The 13,637-nt window shown below is 40.9% G+C and overlaps 1 protein-coding gene across 1 annotated transcript in view; it reads left to right on the top strand.

Annotated features, from left to right (window-relative positions):
- nrg3b (neuregulin 3b) overlaps positions 1–12,266 on the top strand; it is a 189,224-nt gene extending 176,958 nt beyond the window's left edge. Inside the window, 3 exon segments of the mRNA XM_046069874.1 lie at positions 3,012–3,121; positions 7,169–7,351; positions 11,269–12,266. Of these exon segments, the coding sequence (XP_045925830.1) occupies positions 3,012–3,121; positions 7,169–7,351; positions 11,269–12,013 (1,038 nt within the window). The 3' untranslated portion in view covers positions 12,014–12,266.
- The last annotated feature ends 1,371 nt before the right edge of the window (positions 12,267–13,637 follow it).

Here is a 13,637-nt window from a genome sequence, read left to right as displayed (position 1 = left end):
ATGGAAAAATTCTGGGGCACTCCATCTCCCATGAGGTTTTGTTACACCAACAGCAGCACCCTACATCATCGAGGGCAAATGATACAGGGAGCTTCGGCAATCACATCACATAATCCAGTGCTGACATGCAAGCGCCCATGCTGCCTACTTCCAGCAACTGCTAGAAACTCACTCTAGCCGGGGCTCCTGGCATCAGGATGCCAGCGCCCCCAGGTGTACACTTCCAGCAACCACAGCAGTCGACTTCAGTAGGGGCTTTTGACACCAAGGTGCCAAAGCCCCCCGCTGCCCACTCTCAGCAACTGTTAACCTGACCGTGCCAGACCATCTGAAAAGTCACAGTTGGAAATCGTCAGGCACTTCAGTGCCATTCTCTACCCTTTTTTCAATGAAGAATACTCTGCTGTTCTTACATGACTGATGCTAGTAGCATATATGCTAACCTCTTTAGCATTGTTGTTTGGAGTGAATAGTCACTTCTCTCACGCATCCTGTTTTGTCAGCTGTGCCCATTCCTGAATGGATATAAAAACGCACACTGCATAGCTGCATTAGCTCCTTCTTCAAACTCCTAACCGGCAGCCCCGGCCTGGCTTCTAACCATCAACAAAGAACCTTACTTATCAGAGGACTTCTACGTCAAGGCCTAGCTTAAAATCATTGCTGCCTTCCTGTTACTGCAGACTTGCTGTCAGTGTGCATCCAACCTTTTTGTTCTCTGAGTCCAGTCAAGTGGATACTTGACTCTGGTTCCACCAGCACTTTGGCCACATACCGTCCTTGTTATGGGCCTTTCAGATAGACTGCGACGACCGCAGCACAGCGCACTGCACGGGGACCTTGCGCGCACGCCACTGTCAAAGTTCAAAACAGTGAACTTTTGTGCTGAACCCCGCGGCCATCGCAGCGCAAATCGCTTCCTATCTGTCCATTACTTTGATCACTCCTTCAGCATTGGAGCTGCCACTGCATGCCTCCTACAATAGCATTCCCGAGCACTTAATACAGATCATGGGCCATTGGTCTTCCCAAGCATAGCACTTCTCTCAAATACTGAAGCATTTGCCTGTTGTGTCCAGGTTCTACAGTGGATTTAACCACTGAAGCTTCGCATAACACAGTAGCAAACCAAAGCTGAACAGCGAGTCCAAGCCTCACACACCATCTCCATGTTTCATCAATAAATCATTTAACGCATCTATTGATGGTGTGGTCCTTGCTAGTTAATTTGAACTATTTGTATTGTACAGTATTGTGTACTGTATTCTGCACCCTCCACCCCTTTCTCTATCTAGTTTCCCTATCTTCTTCTTGTTGAAGTTTTAAATATGTCTAACAAACTGAAGTTGATGTGCATGAAAGTATGTCTCTTGTGGTTTTTATCATAGCTTGAAAAAAAAAACATAAGGCACAATGCCTTCGGAAAATTTACCAGGTGCTAGTATGAACATAAAATGGAGGAAGAATATTAGCCACTTGTTAGACAAGTCTTGTGACAGCAGTGGGGATGATATGAAAGCTTCTGTAGGTATCTTCTTGATTAATAAAAGGACAGGCTAGTGCAGCTTGAAAATGAATAATGTTGTCAACAAATAAAAAACGTTACGCTAATGTGCATGTCATTGCATAATCCTGAAACAACTGATTAACATTTTGATATCAGGTAGAGCCAACATTGTGTATGCTATTCATAACGGTCACATCTGGGCTCAGAGAGTTGACACAGTTTGAGCAGTGAACTACAACTGGTGGTGATTTGTGCTGCTTATGGCCTTAGGAGTGTCCTTCACGAAGAATGGTCAAATATCCCATTATGCACAGTTCAGGACCTGTGATTTGATGGTAATCCAAGGAGGATTACTGCTGCTCTGAATGCATAGGTTTGCCTTTCTCCTTGTTATGTAGTTGATAGTCAACATATTAATAGATTGTTCTGTTATTCTGGTAGGCTCCTGTATTTTCCCTCTGTCTCCCCTTGAAATAAATCCACATTCTGTTGTGTTTATCCAAGGCTTTCACAAGTGGCATAAAACAAGGTAAACGTGAGATAGGGGAGAACAAGTGAAATGGGTTACGCCATGCAGGTCTGCCATTGTCTGCCACAAGCTATTTATTTTATCCCCTGACATAGATATCAGCCTCCTGGAAAGTTTGCCATGGCAATTGTTCCAGAAAGCGAGGCATTCTGCACCCACAGGGTATATGAGAGGGTGGCCAACATTATCCTATTTTCTTGTACTACTAGTGAACACCAGTAACAGCTCCCTCTGGGAGTCAGGGGTGTAAGGGAGAAAAAGAGGCTTATCAGGCATGAGAACCCCGAACTGGCTTTAAGTCACATGCAATTGCTTTAATGATGTGCAATCAGACAGACACAAAGGGCAGAGCAGGAAGTACTGTAACTGGAATAACAGAATCACTGTTTCACAGTGGGGTTCTTGGGGAAGTCGCTGTGGCAGAGCTCTGTCTGGGGCCTGCTGTAAGATAATGGTGTTCATTTTGATAAGAATAAAGGGAAAGAATTGAGGGGGGCACTTCTTTAGGAAACCATTAATGTAATCTTGTGTGGGATTAATTCTTTAGTGCAGAGGGAGTGCTGTGAGGGCCATGGTGGAGTTTATTCACAAAGCGTTGCCACCTAATCTGCAGTTTAAAATGTAAAGTGTAATTAAAGACACTCTGCCTGACTAAGGGGGGATACATCAATGAGAGAACATCCTCGACCTGTCTGGGGACTTCAACCTGAGTGGGGACTTGCTGCTAAGCCACATACAGTATCCCTAGCATTATATATTATACCTTGAGCTTATTTCCTGTGTTGATTTACATAATCACTTGCACCTGATGGTCTTGTTTTTGATTTTGATCATCACCTTTTTATAATAAATTAATCCAAGCTAAACTATAATACAGAAACCACATTTTTGGGTATTTTACATAGCATGAGGATACATTCTGAAACTATTTTTTACCGCTTACTGTACTTCACTACTCTTCTTCTGTTTTTTCAGAGCTGTAGTTCTCACAGAACGTCTGTTAAGGGCAGCAGCGTGGCACCAGGGACATCAGAAGCAGCCCCACCCATTCTCAGCAGAGCACTGTCTAAAGGGAAACGCTTCAGGTGATAATGTGACATCCTCTTCTTTCACTTTCACTATGTCCAGATACAAGAGGCAGCCAAGTGATAAATTGAATAATCCTGCAATATGGTAGAATATATAAACCTCAAAATAATAAGCACATCATTTGTAAGATTTTTAGAAAGATTTATGATCATTATAAGTGGGAGCAACTAAGTTAATCTATATCTTGGATACATTGCCAACACCATAAGCTTTGCCTGCAATCTGCATATCCTTAGTCAAAATTAGACATTTTAAAGAGGATTATTGGTTTAGCTATCTTAAAAAAAAGAAAATTAAAATTTCTCAAAATAAAGTAGATGTCTTTATTTACATGTCCACTAAATTGGGCAAAGTGATTAAATGTGTACTCTGAAATGACTACAGTGATAGGAATGCATATTGGGGGAAAAAAGAGGAGGAGAAGTGAATTTTAATGTGCAGAGTTAAACATTGATTCAGCAAAATTCCTTTCATGCCATCCTTTAAATGACAGAAGATTCAACAACATTTTGCCACAAGGGGATCTCAGAAGCCGTTGTGCTTGGTGATCACAGCAGTCAGTATCAAATGCTGCCATTTCAAATCCTCAGAAGAATGCAGGGATATGGGTATAGAGCATGCTACAATGGCCCTATCTGGGATGTTTACAGGAAAGCTTAATTTGCTTTGATGATATGGGTGCAGGCTGCGCACTTTGACAATTAATGACATTCAGCCACATAATTTGCAAAAGCTCATTTCACAAAGGTTAATTTCCCTTAGCACCTATTATACTTGTTGGCAAATCACTAAAAATGTTTGATTGCTGGTAAATGTCTATCTTTCACTTAATCTGATGGTGTTGAGCCGCAACGGAAGCAACTCTGAATAAGCATGTTAGAACTGCACTGTATAATAGGATTTAAAGACAGAACATACTGTGGATAATGCTCCATATATTGAAGTCTCATTATGTGATGTGCATTAGACAAGATTTCATTGTTATGTAGTGAGGACAGGGTGCACAGTGATTAGAGGCAGCTATGTTTGCAGAGGTAATGGGGAACTCAACTCAGGAGTTTTTAGATGTCTGGTTGGCTGTGATGACAACTTTAGTGAGAACCTTGCTGCGGCAGTTGCTTTCTGTTTTAATGGACCGGTGCTGTGCCACAGAGGAAAGTTGTTCCAAAAGGTTGTCATGTGTGGCTGCGGGGACGGCCAACTCGTCTTGGTTTTTTATTCTCCGCAGTGTCATGCAAGTACTTCATGGAGGGCAGCTGACAGTCAATCATCTGTTCAGCTTGTTCTCAGAGTAGGAGGAAGCAGGGGGGAACTAGACTGTGATGGATGATGTTGAGATGCTTTCAGCTATTGACCTGAGAAACTGGACCACATTGCGAGCTATCAGGAGAAATGCACCATAAAGGCCCATCAATAATGCTGCAAAAGGTTACCTGTGCATTAGCTTTTTCACTAGGTATGAGCATGTGCAGATTGATTCACCTGCTTGAATATAAAAAACAATGTGCTAAAACAATGTAGATATCACATAAATCACTGGAAATATAAAAAATAAGATAAGAAACCATGTAGCCTGCTCTTAAACAAAAATAGTTTCACACAAAAGAGCTCTATTGGACTGTACTACATAGCAGTGCTTTGAGCTAAATGCTAACTTTAGTGTGCAAACATGCTCACAGACAAATAAAAAGTTATTACAATTCATCCTGAGGTGGACATGAATGTCTCTACCAAATTTTAGTCCATCCAACAGTTGTCAAGACATTTCACTGAAAAAAACAGAAATGTCAGTGGTGCCAGAGGAAAAGTCAGGGGATCACCAAAATCAGCAGGCAGAATGTCTGTACGAAATGTCATGGCAGTCCAGTGGATGTTGAGATTGTTCAGTCTGAACCAAAGACAGACATCTCTACAGCCATGCAGCGTTTATGAATTTGCATTCTAAATAGACAAACACCCTATCATAGTGCTTGTTGTAAAGATGTCGGTGGGGAAGAATAATTTACCAATTTTGATACATTCTGAATAAACTGACCAACACTGCTCACTCTGTTCTGCTTATAGCATATTTCCAAGTTGCCAGCAAAATCTGATGGAAATAACACTGAACAAGTCAATGTATAATCATCACACCATCAGTAGTCAATCATTGTTTTCATTTGTGTTTGGGAGGAATTTGTTCAGTCACTTAGATCCCATTGTTATGATTGGATTATGAGGAAATTGTAGTATTGTAGGCTAATCAATATGCAGTAGTTGAGTCAGTGAGCAGAATGTTACACATGCTGAGTAGGCAGATATAAGTGCTGTGCCAAGGTATCCCACTTCTGTGGAGAAGGGTGTTTATTCTGTTCATGTGGCATACTGTGACAAACTTAGCTCAGGTTCTTCGTTACATGTCATCCCCCACTCTCTCCCAGACTTTCCTGACTCCCTCTACTATGTCCTATGAAGGCATAAACAGGGAAGAGCAGATTAAAATATGTTCAGGATTACTCTCAAAGCCAGGATTCCCTATTTATCATCTGGAGGCTGTATTTTTTTGGTGAATTGTAGAGATAAGCAGCTGTCTTTCAGTTTTAGACCTTAAAGATTTAACATTGAATAATTACAACAGCCTGGTGATTTCATCCACAAAAGCATATTTTAATTTGTCCAGCTTTCACTTAATTCTAATTAAAAAATCAGCATGCTAATAGCCAACAAAACTCACATAATTCAGCTTTATTCATATCAACTTTCCACAACATGAGTGGATACAAAAGCTAATGCTGGCAAAGACTAGAGCCAACATTAGCCATGCTTATTGTTCCACAGCCACAGACATTTGGGAATGATTATAGCTGAGTATTTTTTGTTAGCTATCAATTAATAACCAAACGTCTATTGGGCTATTTAGTTTAGTGCGTGAATTAAAAAGAATGAGGGAGTTCAGTTTAAGGACAAGCTAATCAAACAAATCTTAAAGTTTGGACATCTTGATTACCATTTAAACACAACCACTTCATGCATATACTATTTGGAATGTGTGGCTGTCACAATGCCAAATTATTCAAAAGCAAAAATCAAGCTGGGAGATCATTTGTCGCTGATTTGTGTTTACTGCTTTAATACAAACCAACTTTTCACTAAGCAGTAATGATATGCCATAAGTTGTTTTTGTGGTTCACAATCAAGTGACCTATTGCTCACAAAAGAAACAGTAGCAGGGGCTCAACTAGGGTGCTGAAGTGTGTTCAGATAAACAGAAATTTATTTAACATATGCTGTGGATTTGCGTCTTGCACAATATGTACACACACAAGCTTGCAATATGGAGCAGTATAACTTTGATTCACATTGCATGTCATTGCTTTATTGGAGCAGACATACAGGGATCTGCTTTGAAGTCGACCACCTACTGCCCACAGAGAAATTTACAGTGTGCATAGGCAGGCAACACAGTTTCTAAAGAGCGCCACTTCAATCCTCAACAGCAGCAGGATATCAATACATACTGGTCATTTACATGTGGGTATAAGAAATATCACCGTGTATATACCAGCATATAAATACATGAATATGGTCTAGCTGGTATGGTAGCATCTGACAACCTAAACTAGTGAACCTAGTAAATATTACCTTCAAGATATTACCAGAATGTTAGCACTGTCCCTGTGAGCATCCTACAGTAGCATGCTGATGTTTTTGCTCAAAGCACCAGTACATCCTCCCAGTACTGCTAGCATAGCTGTAGACTCTTCAACCACAATTTATTTTCTCCTCTGTTTGCTGTATGACAAATTTCATAACAAATCATTTAATGTTTATGTATATCATATGTAAATTACAGTTCTTTTCACATGAATCTGATACCCCATTGTTGCATAGACTTCAAAACCAAGGTCATTTATACAGAGTCATTTGAATGTAGAATGATGCTTTCTGACACTTAAACATCAAATAAAAAGGTCAGTCCATTCCAGTCCATTTTAAATTAATGAACAAAGGAGATGATTTGATACAATAAATTAATAAGTGATTGGTTTCCTTTCTGGTTACAGGAGTAGCTCCCTTTCACTCAGTCCTGCCCAACAACAGAGGGAGACTAACTACTTCAGGACCCCACCCATTTCCAGGGGGAAACACAAAATAACGACAAATCTTATCGATGGATCCAGAGTGGCTGGCCATGTCTACAAACACTTACAGGAGGATGAGTCAAAAGACGTGGAGTCCATGAGACGGTAAAACTTTTTTTAACAGTTTTGTCATGTTTGTTTGATCCTCAAAGAGGAAATTCTCTTCTGCCCTTCTCTAAGCTGAGGTCAAATAGCCCGTTCAGTGATACAGACCCCCAGACTAACTGAGGTTAAGTTGGAGTGGCAGAAGGATAATTTTAGGTGAAATGAGTTTATAGACTGAAATGCTCTCAGTTCAAATCCGTGAACTAGCTTATGAAATCTGATCCAGGGAAATAAATGAGATCTGCTGTGCCCTCCTTCAACTGGGACTGTCACAATTAATTTGGAGAACATACTTGATCCCAGCCGCTCAACAGTATCAAGGTGCTGGGGAAGTCCGAGATGTGGGTCTGTGTGTGTAATCCTCCTTCACTTACCAGTGGGCAGTTGCTGTGAATAAAAATGTGTTTTATATGGATGGTTTTATCAGGGTTAAAAATACAACAACAGAGTCAAACGTAATTACCAGATGATGCACTTGTTCACATGAATTTCAATGAACAGAATGTTTTGCTTTTGGCTAATGCTTGAGCATTATGTGAATGTTTCATGGTTCACGTATTAAATAAATAATTACATCTTTCTTTCTTTTATAAGTCATATATGGAGCCATATTGGGTGACTGTGGCTTTCTAGAACAAGACCACACATTTCACAGGATTCATTTCAGGCATTTAGACATCCTGAATTCTCCTCATGCTCATCCCGATGTCGAGTAAGGACAGCGAGTTGCCCTATTTTCATGGCTATCATAAGTGAAGCACAGCTACTGGCGCCGTTTCAGGAGGCATTAAAAGCAAGGAGGACTTTTGGCAGACCCGCCTCTCGCCAGTTGGTTCTCTGGGGCCTTAAAATAACTTACACATTTTAGAAGTACAGTCTGATGCTCCTCACTGGCATGGGTTCAAAAAGGTAGCCTGTAGAAACAAAATAGCACATTATTTCACATGGGTTAAAACTTTTTCCTCAAATCTGGAGAATACTTGCCTTACACTATTCACTGAGGTGCTTGTTTTTGTAAGAAGAATAATGCATAATGTCAAGAGGCTCCACAGGCATTTTCTCTTAAACAAGAAACACTAAAAAAATTCAATTATTTTATTTACAGATGCAGAAGAGCAGAAGCATCTTTAAGCCTGAGTAAGGCAGTACTATTTAGCATATGAGTCAGAAACAGCCTAATTTGCTGTCAGTGTGTTCAACTTGAGCGATGGCACTGTTTTCAGAAACGTCTGTCATTAAAGCAATAGTGTCCCTCGTGGATTCGGCACACTTAAAAGTGCCTAGCAATGTTCCTATTAGCATGCCAACGTGATTGAGCGTTACAGTGACTAAGATACACTGCAAGCTGCCAAACTTTTTATGTGACCTATTTCCATAATTTACATTTTTAAACAAAGCTCCATGGAGCTCAGCAGTTCTTGCAAAATGATTGTGCAGAGAGATCCTCCAGGAGCATAACAGATTCCCTCACACACACAGACACACTCATTCATGAGCACACATACACACACAGAATAACAAATAAACAAACTAATAGAGAAGCTAACAAGACTTCTTTTTTAAAATCACAAAGGCAAAATCTGTAAGCTATAAGTTAACACAGCTTTTTCAAGTATTCAGGGGGAGAGCTAGAATAAAAGGGCTTCTCATCTTCTTTGGGATAAGATTGCATTTGTACAGTTAAAGAATTTAGATCTCATTAGCCATTGATAATTCCCTTGCAGATCCATCAGTCCAGTATATTTCACTGGCTTTCAGGGGCTTGAAATGACGTCTTTTTCTTGACTTACCAGCCATACAATAACAAGCTACCAAGCTTTACAGCCCCCTCTTCCTCCTCCTCCAGCCCCCACCTCTCCCTTGTTGCCATGGATACACCCTCTCATCTCTGGAAATGAGAAATGGGAGGTGGAAAGGAGAGTGAGAGAACGAGCGAGGAAAGAAGGAAGATGATGAGAGTGCAGCGAAGGAAAGATGGAGGCACAGAGTGCAGTGTGGTAGAAAGTGTTTTAAAAAAAAAAAAATAAAGAAAGAGGCGAGAACAGCAAGCAAACACGAGAATACTCTTCAGTGTTTTCCATTTTGTGACAACAAATCCCCGCAGAGTATTGTCATTTCATTATCCAGTGTCAAAACATATATTTACCCATCGCAGATAAGGACAGAACTGAAGACAAATTTGCTGTGGGAGTTATTTTTAGATATGTTTTGATCTGCCGGATTTACCTCCAGCTTGCATTCGCCCTTCTAATACCTAGGGAGGAGTGGGAAAGTAATTCAATTATTTAAACTTGGTTATGCTACAAACTGTCTCTGAAGGCTGACAATAACACTGGATGTCTCCTAAGGCTGTGCTGGGGTTATTCTAAATGTGAATTGAGTCTTTAGTAACAATATTAACTCTTGTGCAAATTTTGTCGCATATACAGACCCTACCCACTTGACTCTGGATACATTGCCCAGCTCTGCTGTATTATTTTCATACTAAACATGATCCCTCTCAAGCTCGTCAACACCATTTTGTGATACTTCCCTCCAGGGATGTACTGGAACTGAAATTCAGCCTGGGACTTTGAGACGGAGAGGCCTTTTATGCGAACGCCATGTGGGGGCGCGGTGACAGATTTATTTGCAGTTATTTTAATACATATTAATGTTGTACATATATATATATATATACAGTCAATCAGATTATGATGAGGACCTTCAAGAAACTTTAGGATAACGTCTGCCTTTTAAGTTTATATAAGCAAGTCACTACTGCACTGAACAAGACCAGGTCAGGCAAGCCTGACTCAGTCAGAGTGCAAAAATAGTTAGATATAATCAAAAACTTCAATGCAGTCCCATAAAATAGAGCAGTATGTATGTGTGTGCATAAAAATGAAATCCCTCAGCTTCAGCTCTGAGCAGGCCTATCTCTGGCTCAGCTCCTCTGTGCTGGAACCTGACTCTGCTTGTACTGATTTTACAGCACAAGAAGAACATCAGTAATAAATATTACTAACCATAATCCATTTTTCTAATTCTATCTACGCATAATATTATTGCCTAGCCCTGCACACTGACACTGTACCTGTCACTGTTTGTGCTTGTCACACAACCCTGGGCTGAGTTCATCTCGGACAAAACATAGGCTATTGAGATTAAACTCCCAGATGGAAAGTAAACTCCTTTGATTAGCGCCATTGAGCCAATCAGATTTCAGCAAAAATGAGGATCGGTCCAAGTTGGGAGGGGCCTGTCGTATCCCCCCCTCAAAATTGAAAGTATTAGTTTGGCCCAGACACAGACAGTGCTCACTGCAGCTGACCTCCCATATGGCGTGGTCACGGATCGTTTAAAGTTGAACATAAGAAATTGAAAAATAAAAACTCTTGAACACCGGCCGGTTTGGCCCGAAATGGACCGGCCATTCGGGAATGTTCCCAAATTTCACGATGGCCAATCCCCCCCTGATTCCCTCATTCGAGACGCTTGATTGCCGGATGCAAACATATATGCTGAGACCCCCCCAACCCCTACATTCACCCCAAATGTCTCATTATAAGCCTGTCAGACAAGGTGTGTTCTGTGAGATTGTGTAATTCAAAAACCGAAATGAGAGAAGGGATTTTTCAATTAAACATTCATACAACAACAATGAGGACCACTCATGCCAAGGATTATAAATAATTACACAAGATTATAAAATAACAATACAAAAATACTAACAATTGTTTTGTTTTTTGTGGAAGTGTATAAAACAGTCAAGGGAATGAAATGGTAAATAGCACAAAGGAATGGCAGCTTTATCTTCATATTCTATATCACTCACTCTCTTTTATTCCGTGGTGTCTACGACAAAAAGGTCACAGTATAAATGACTTGGTCTCTCATTCTCACACTGCCATTTCTATTCTCTCTTCTGTCTAAAGGTGTGATTTTGCAAGTGGAAGAGTCGGCGCCCTCCTCAGCAGGACCTCACTCTCTCACTTCGCAGCCAGAAAGGGATGGGCTGAGGTCCCCTGCACCCGCCTGGATAAGGGATCCTTCCTTCCACCCTCCTTGCGCACCCGTTCTGTGCCCATCATCCCTTCACTCCAAGCGTGTGACCTTGAGGCCGGGAATGTGGAAACAAGTGACCGGAACCATAAGGGGCTCCTGAAGTGGCACCCCGTGCTGGCTGGAAAGACAGCGGTGCCTGTTAGCAGTTCTCCCCCCTATGAGACTGTTGTGCTGGCACCTGGTGTTATGCCCAGCAGTGTAAGCCCTCCTGCCACTACTACTGTAACACTGGGCTCGGAGGGGAATCTCAGCTCCACACAAACACCCTGCTTCATCGAAATTACAGTGGAACTCGCGCAGGAATTAAAACAGAAAAGCCTTCCCAGCACCATGAAAATGTCTGGGTCTCACAGCGAGATCCGCCGCGGTGGCACAAACACTCTCGAGGCTGGGACTGTGCAGGAGTCAGGAGGGAAAAGTGTCCAATATTCACCCAGAGTTCTGCACACAGGCAGTGGGACCAGAGGTTTGAAGGCAGCAGGCCAAAGAGATGCCCAGGGACAGTGCCAAGGTCAGACATCTCTTGTGTACGGAGGTGCAAACTGCTCCTTGGCCACCAAAGGACCCAGCTGCAGAGGAACTGGAAATGCTTATGCCAAGCCTTCTGCAAGCTGATTGGATTAACTCTGTAAAGCTTCAAAGACACTGTTTCCAATATCTGTATACCTTTGCTGGTGGCACAGGATGGTTAGCAGGTGGAACCATCTGTGTGGCCACACGGACCAATAACAGATGGCCGTCGGTTTTGAAGGAACATGAACAGATTGAACTGCCGAGGGAAAAAATATTGACACAAAAGACATGAAATACTAAAGAAAAAGAGACAAACAAACACACATTGTGAATAAATGTGACTCAATAAGGATAACAAAACCGTGACTGGAGTGGGAGCTTGACTTAAACAGTGTATTTTTAAAAAAATGCCACTATTTAAAAGGAGCTCCTACTTAGAAACCAAAATAGTGTGTCATCTCTATGTTGTTTCTCTATTGTAAAGAAATGAAATTATATATGTCATATAATATATGTCATATAGACGTATATATATTTGACTACAATTGTGACAAAATAAAGATAAGACAACAGTGTTAACAAAGGGCTTTGTTCTCCATTTTTGCCATATGATCGGAAGAATGTCTGTGCTTGCGTTTGTCTTTCATTTACAAAAATATCTATATAAATACGAAAAGATGTGCAAATCACATCTAACGTAAAATATGCCACAGTTAGGACAAATGTAATCAGAGGTTTCCCTTTATCTTCGTGGCAAAAAACTTGTAGAAAGCACTTTAATCATGCACCTCTTTAGCCATCCCCTAACCCTAAAAACAGCAACTCCAATTAAGTGTAGCTCATTATTTTTGCTTCAGATATACTGAAGATAGCTGTTCTTCAGGTGTGTGTGTGTGTGTGTGTGTGTGTGTGCGTGTTGGCAGGGGGTCCACTGGTATTAACGACGGTAAAGACAGTCTAAAAGAAAGCACTCCCCTAAAATTATCTTCTCTCTTTTATTCTCAAGTTTAGGGAAAAGAAGTTTCAACACACATCTCACAATGAAGGTTAAAAAAATGAGCAGAGCATAATGGTTGATGGTTTGGTGATGGAGCACTAGCACAAGAAAAGGGTATTTCAGTCTATAGTCATTATTTCCCATGATGCAATTTATACTGTATCCATAGGCTATAAACACAAAAGATCAGCTTCACTGTTTTGAATTATAACAATGGCCATGAGGTTTGTGGATGGAAATGAAGCACAGCAGCTTACGAGCCAAGTACAATTCTTTATTTATGCCTCTTTTATGTCATGTTCAGTATATCTGCGTTTCCTCCCTTTTAGGTTTGCAATGACTGCTGGCAAGGTAAGTTGTACGGGACTACAAAATGGGTATTACTGAGATTTCTTCATCATTGCTCTGCAGAATAAAACTATCTTGAGTCTATAAGAAGGTTTTTATGAAGATTAAAATGAACTTCATTGATCCCTGAGGGGGAATTCAGCCAAGGCAGCTGCAAAGGAAAGATAAAATTACCTTAAATAGAAAATATTTAGGGTTTTAAATACATACAGTGACTGTTGGCTGGACAGTATTCAGCACGCGTTTCACAGAATTTTCAGATGTTTACAGATTTACACACTGTATTCACCCTGCAGTGCAAGACAACAAAGGGAAGGTGTGCACACAGACAAGTGCAAAATTCAAGGAAAGATCTGGATAAATAAGTGGAGAAGAGTTAAT

Source organism: Micropterus dolomieu, linkage group LG14 (assembly GCF_021292245.1).
Source record: "Micropterus dolomieu isolate WLL.071019.BEF.003 ecotype Adirondacks linkage group LG14, ASM2129224v1, whole genome shotgun sequence".
In the NCBI taxonomy this organism is placed as follows: Eukaryota; Metazoa; Chordata; class Actinopteri; order Centrarchiformes; family Centrarchidae; genus Micropterus; species Micropterus dolomieu.
This window is presented reverse-complemented; position numbering and strand designations above follow the sequence as displayed.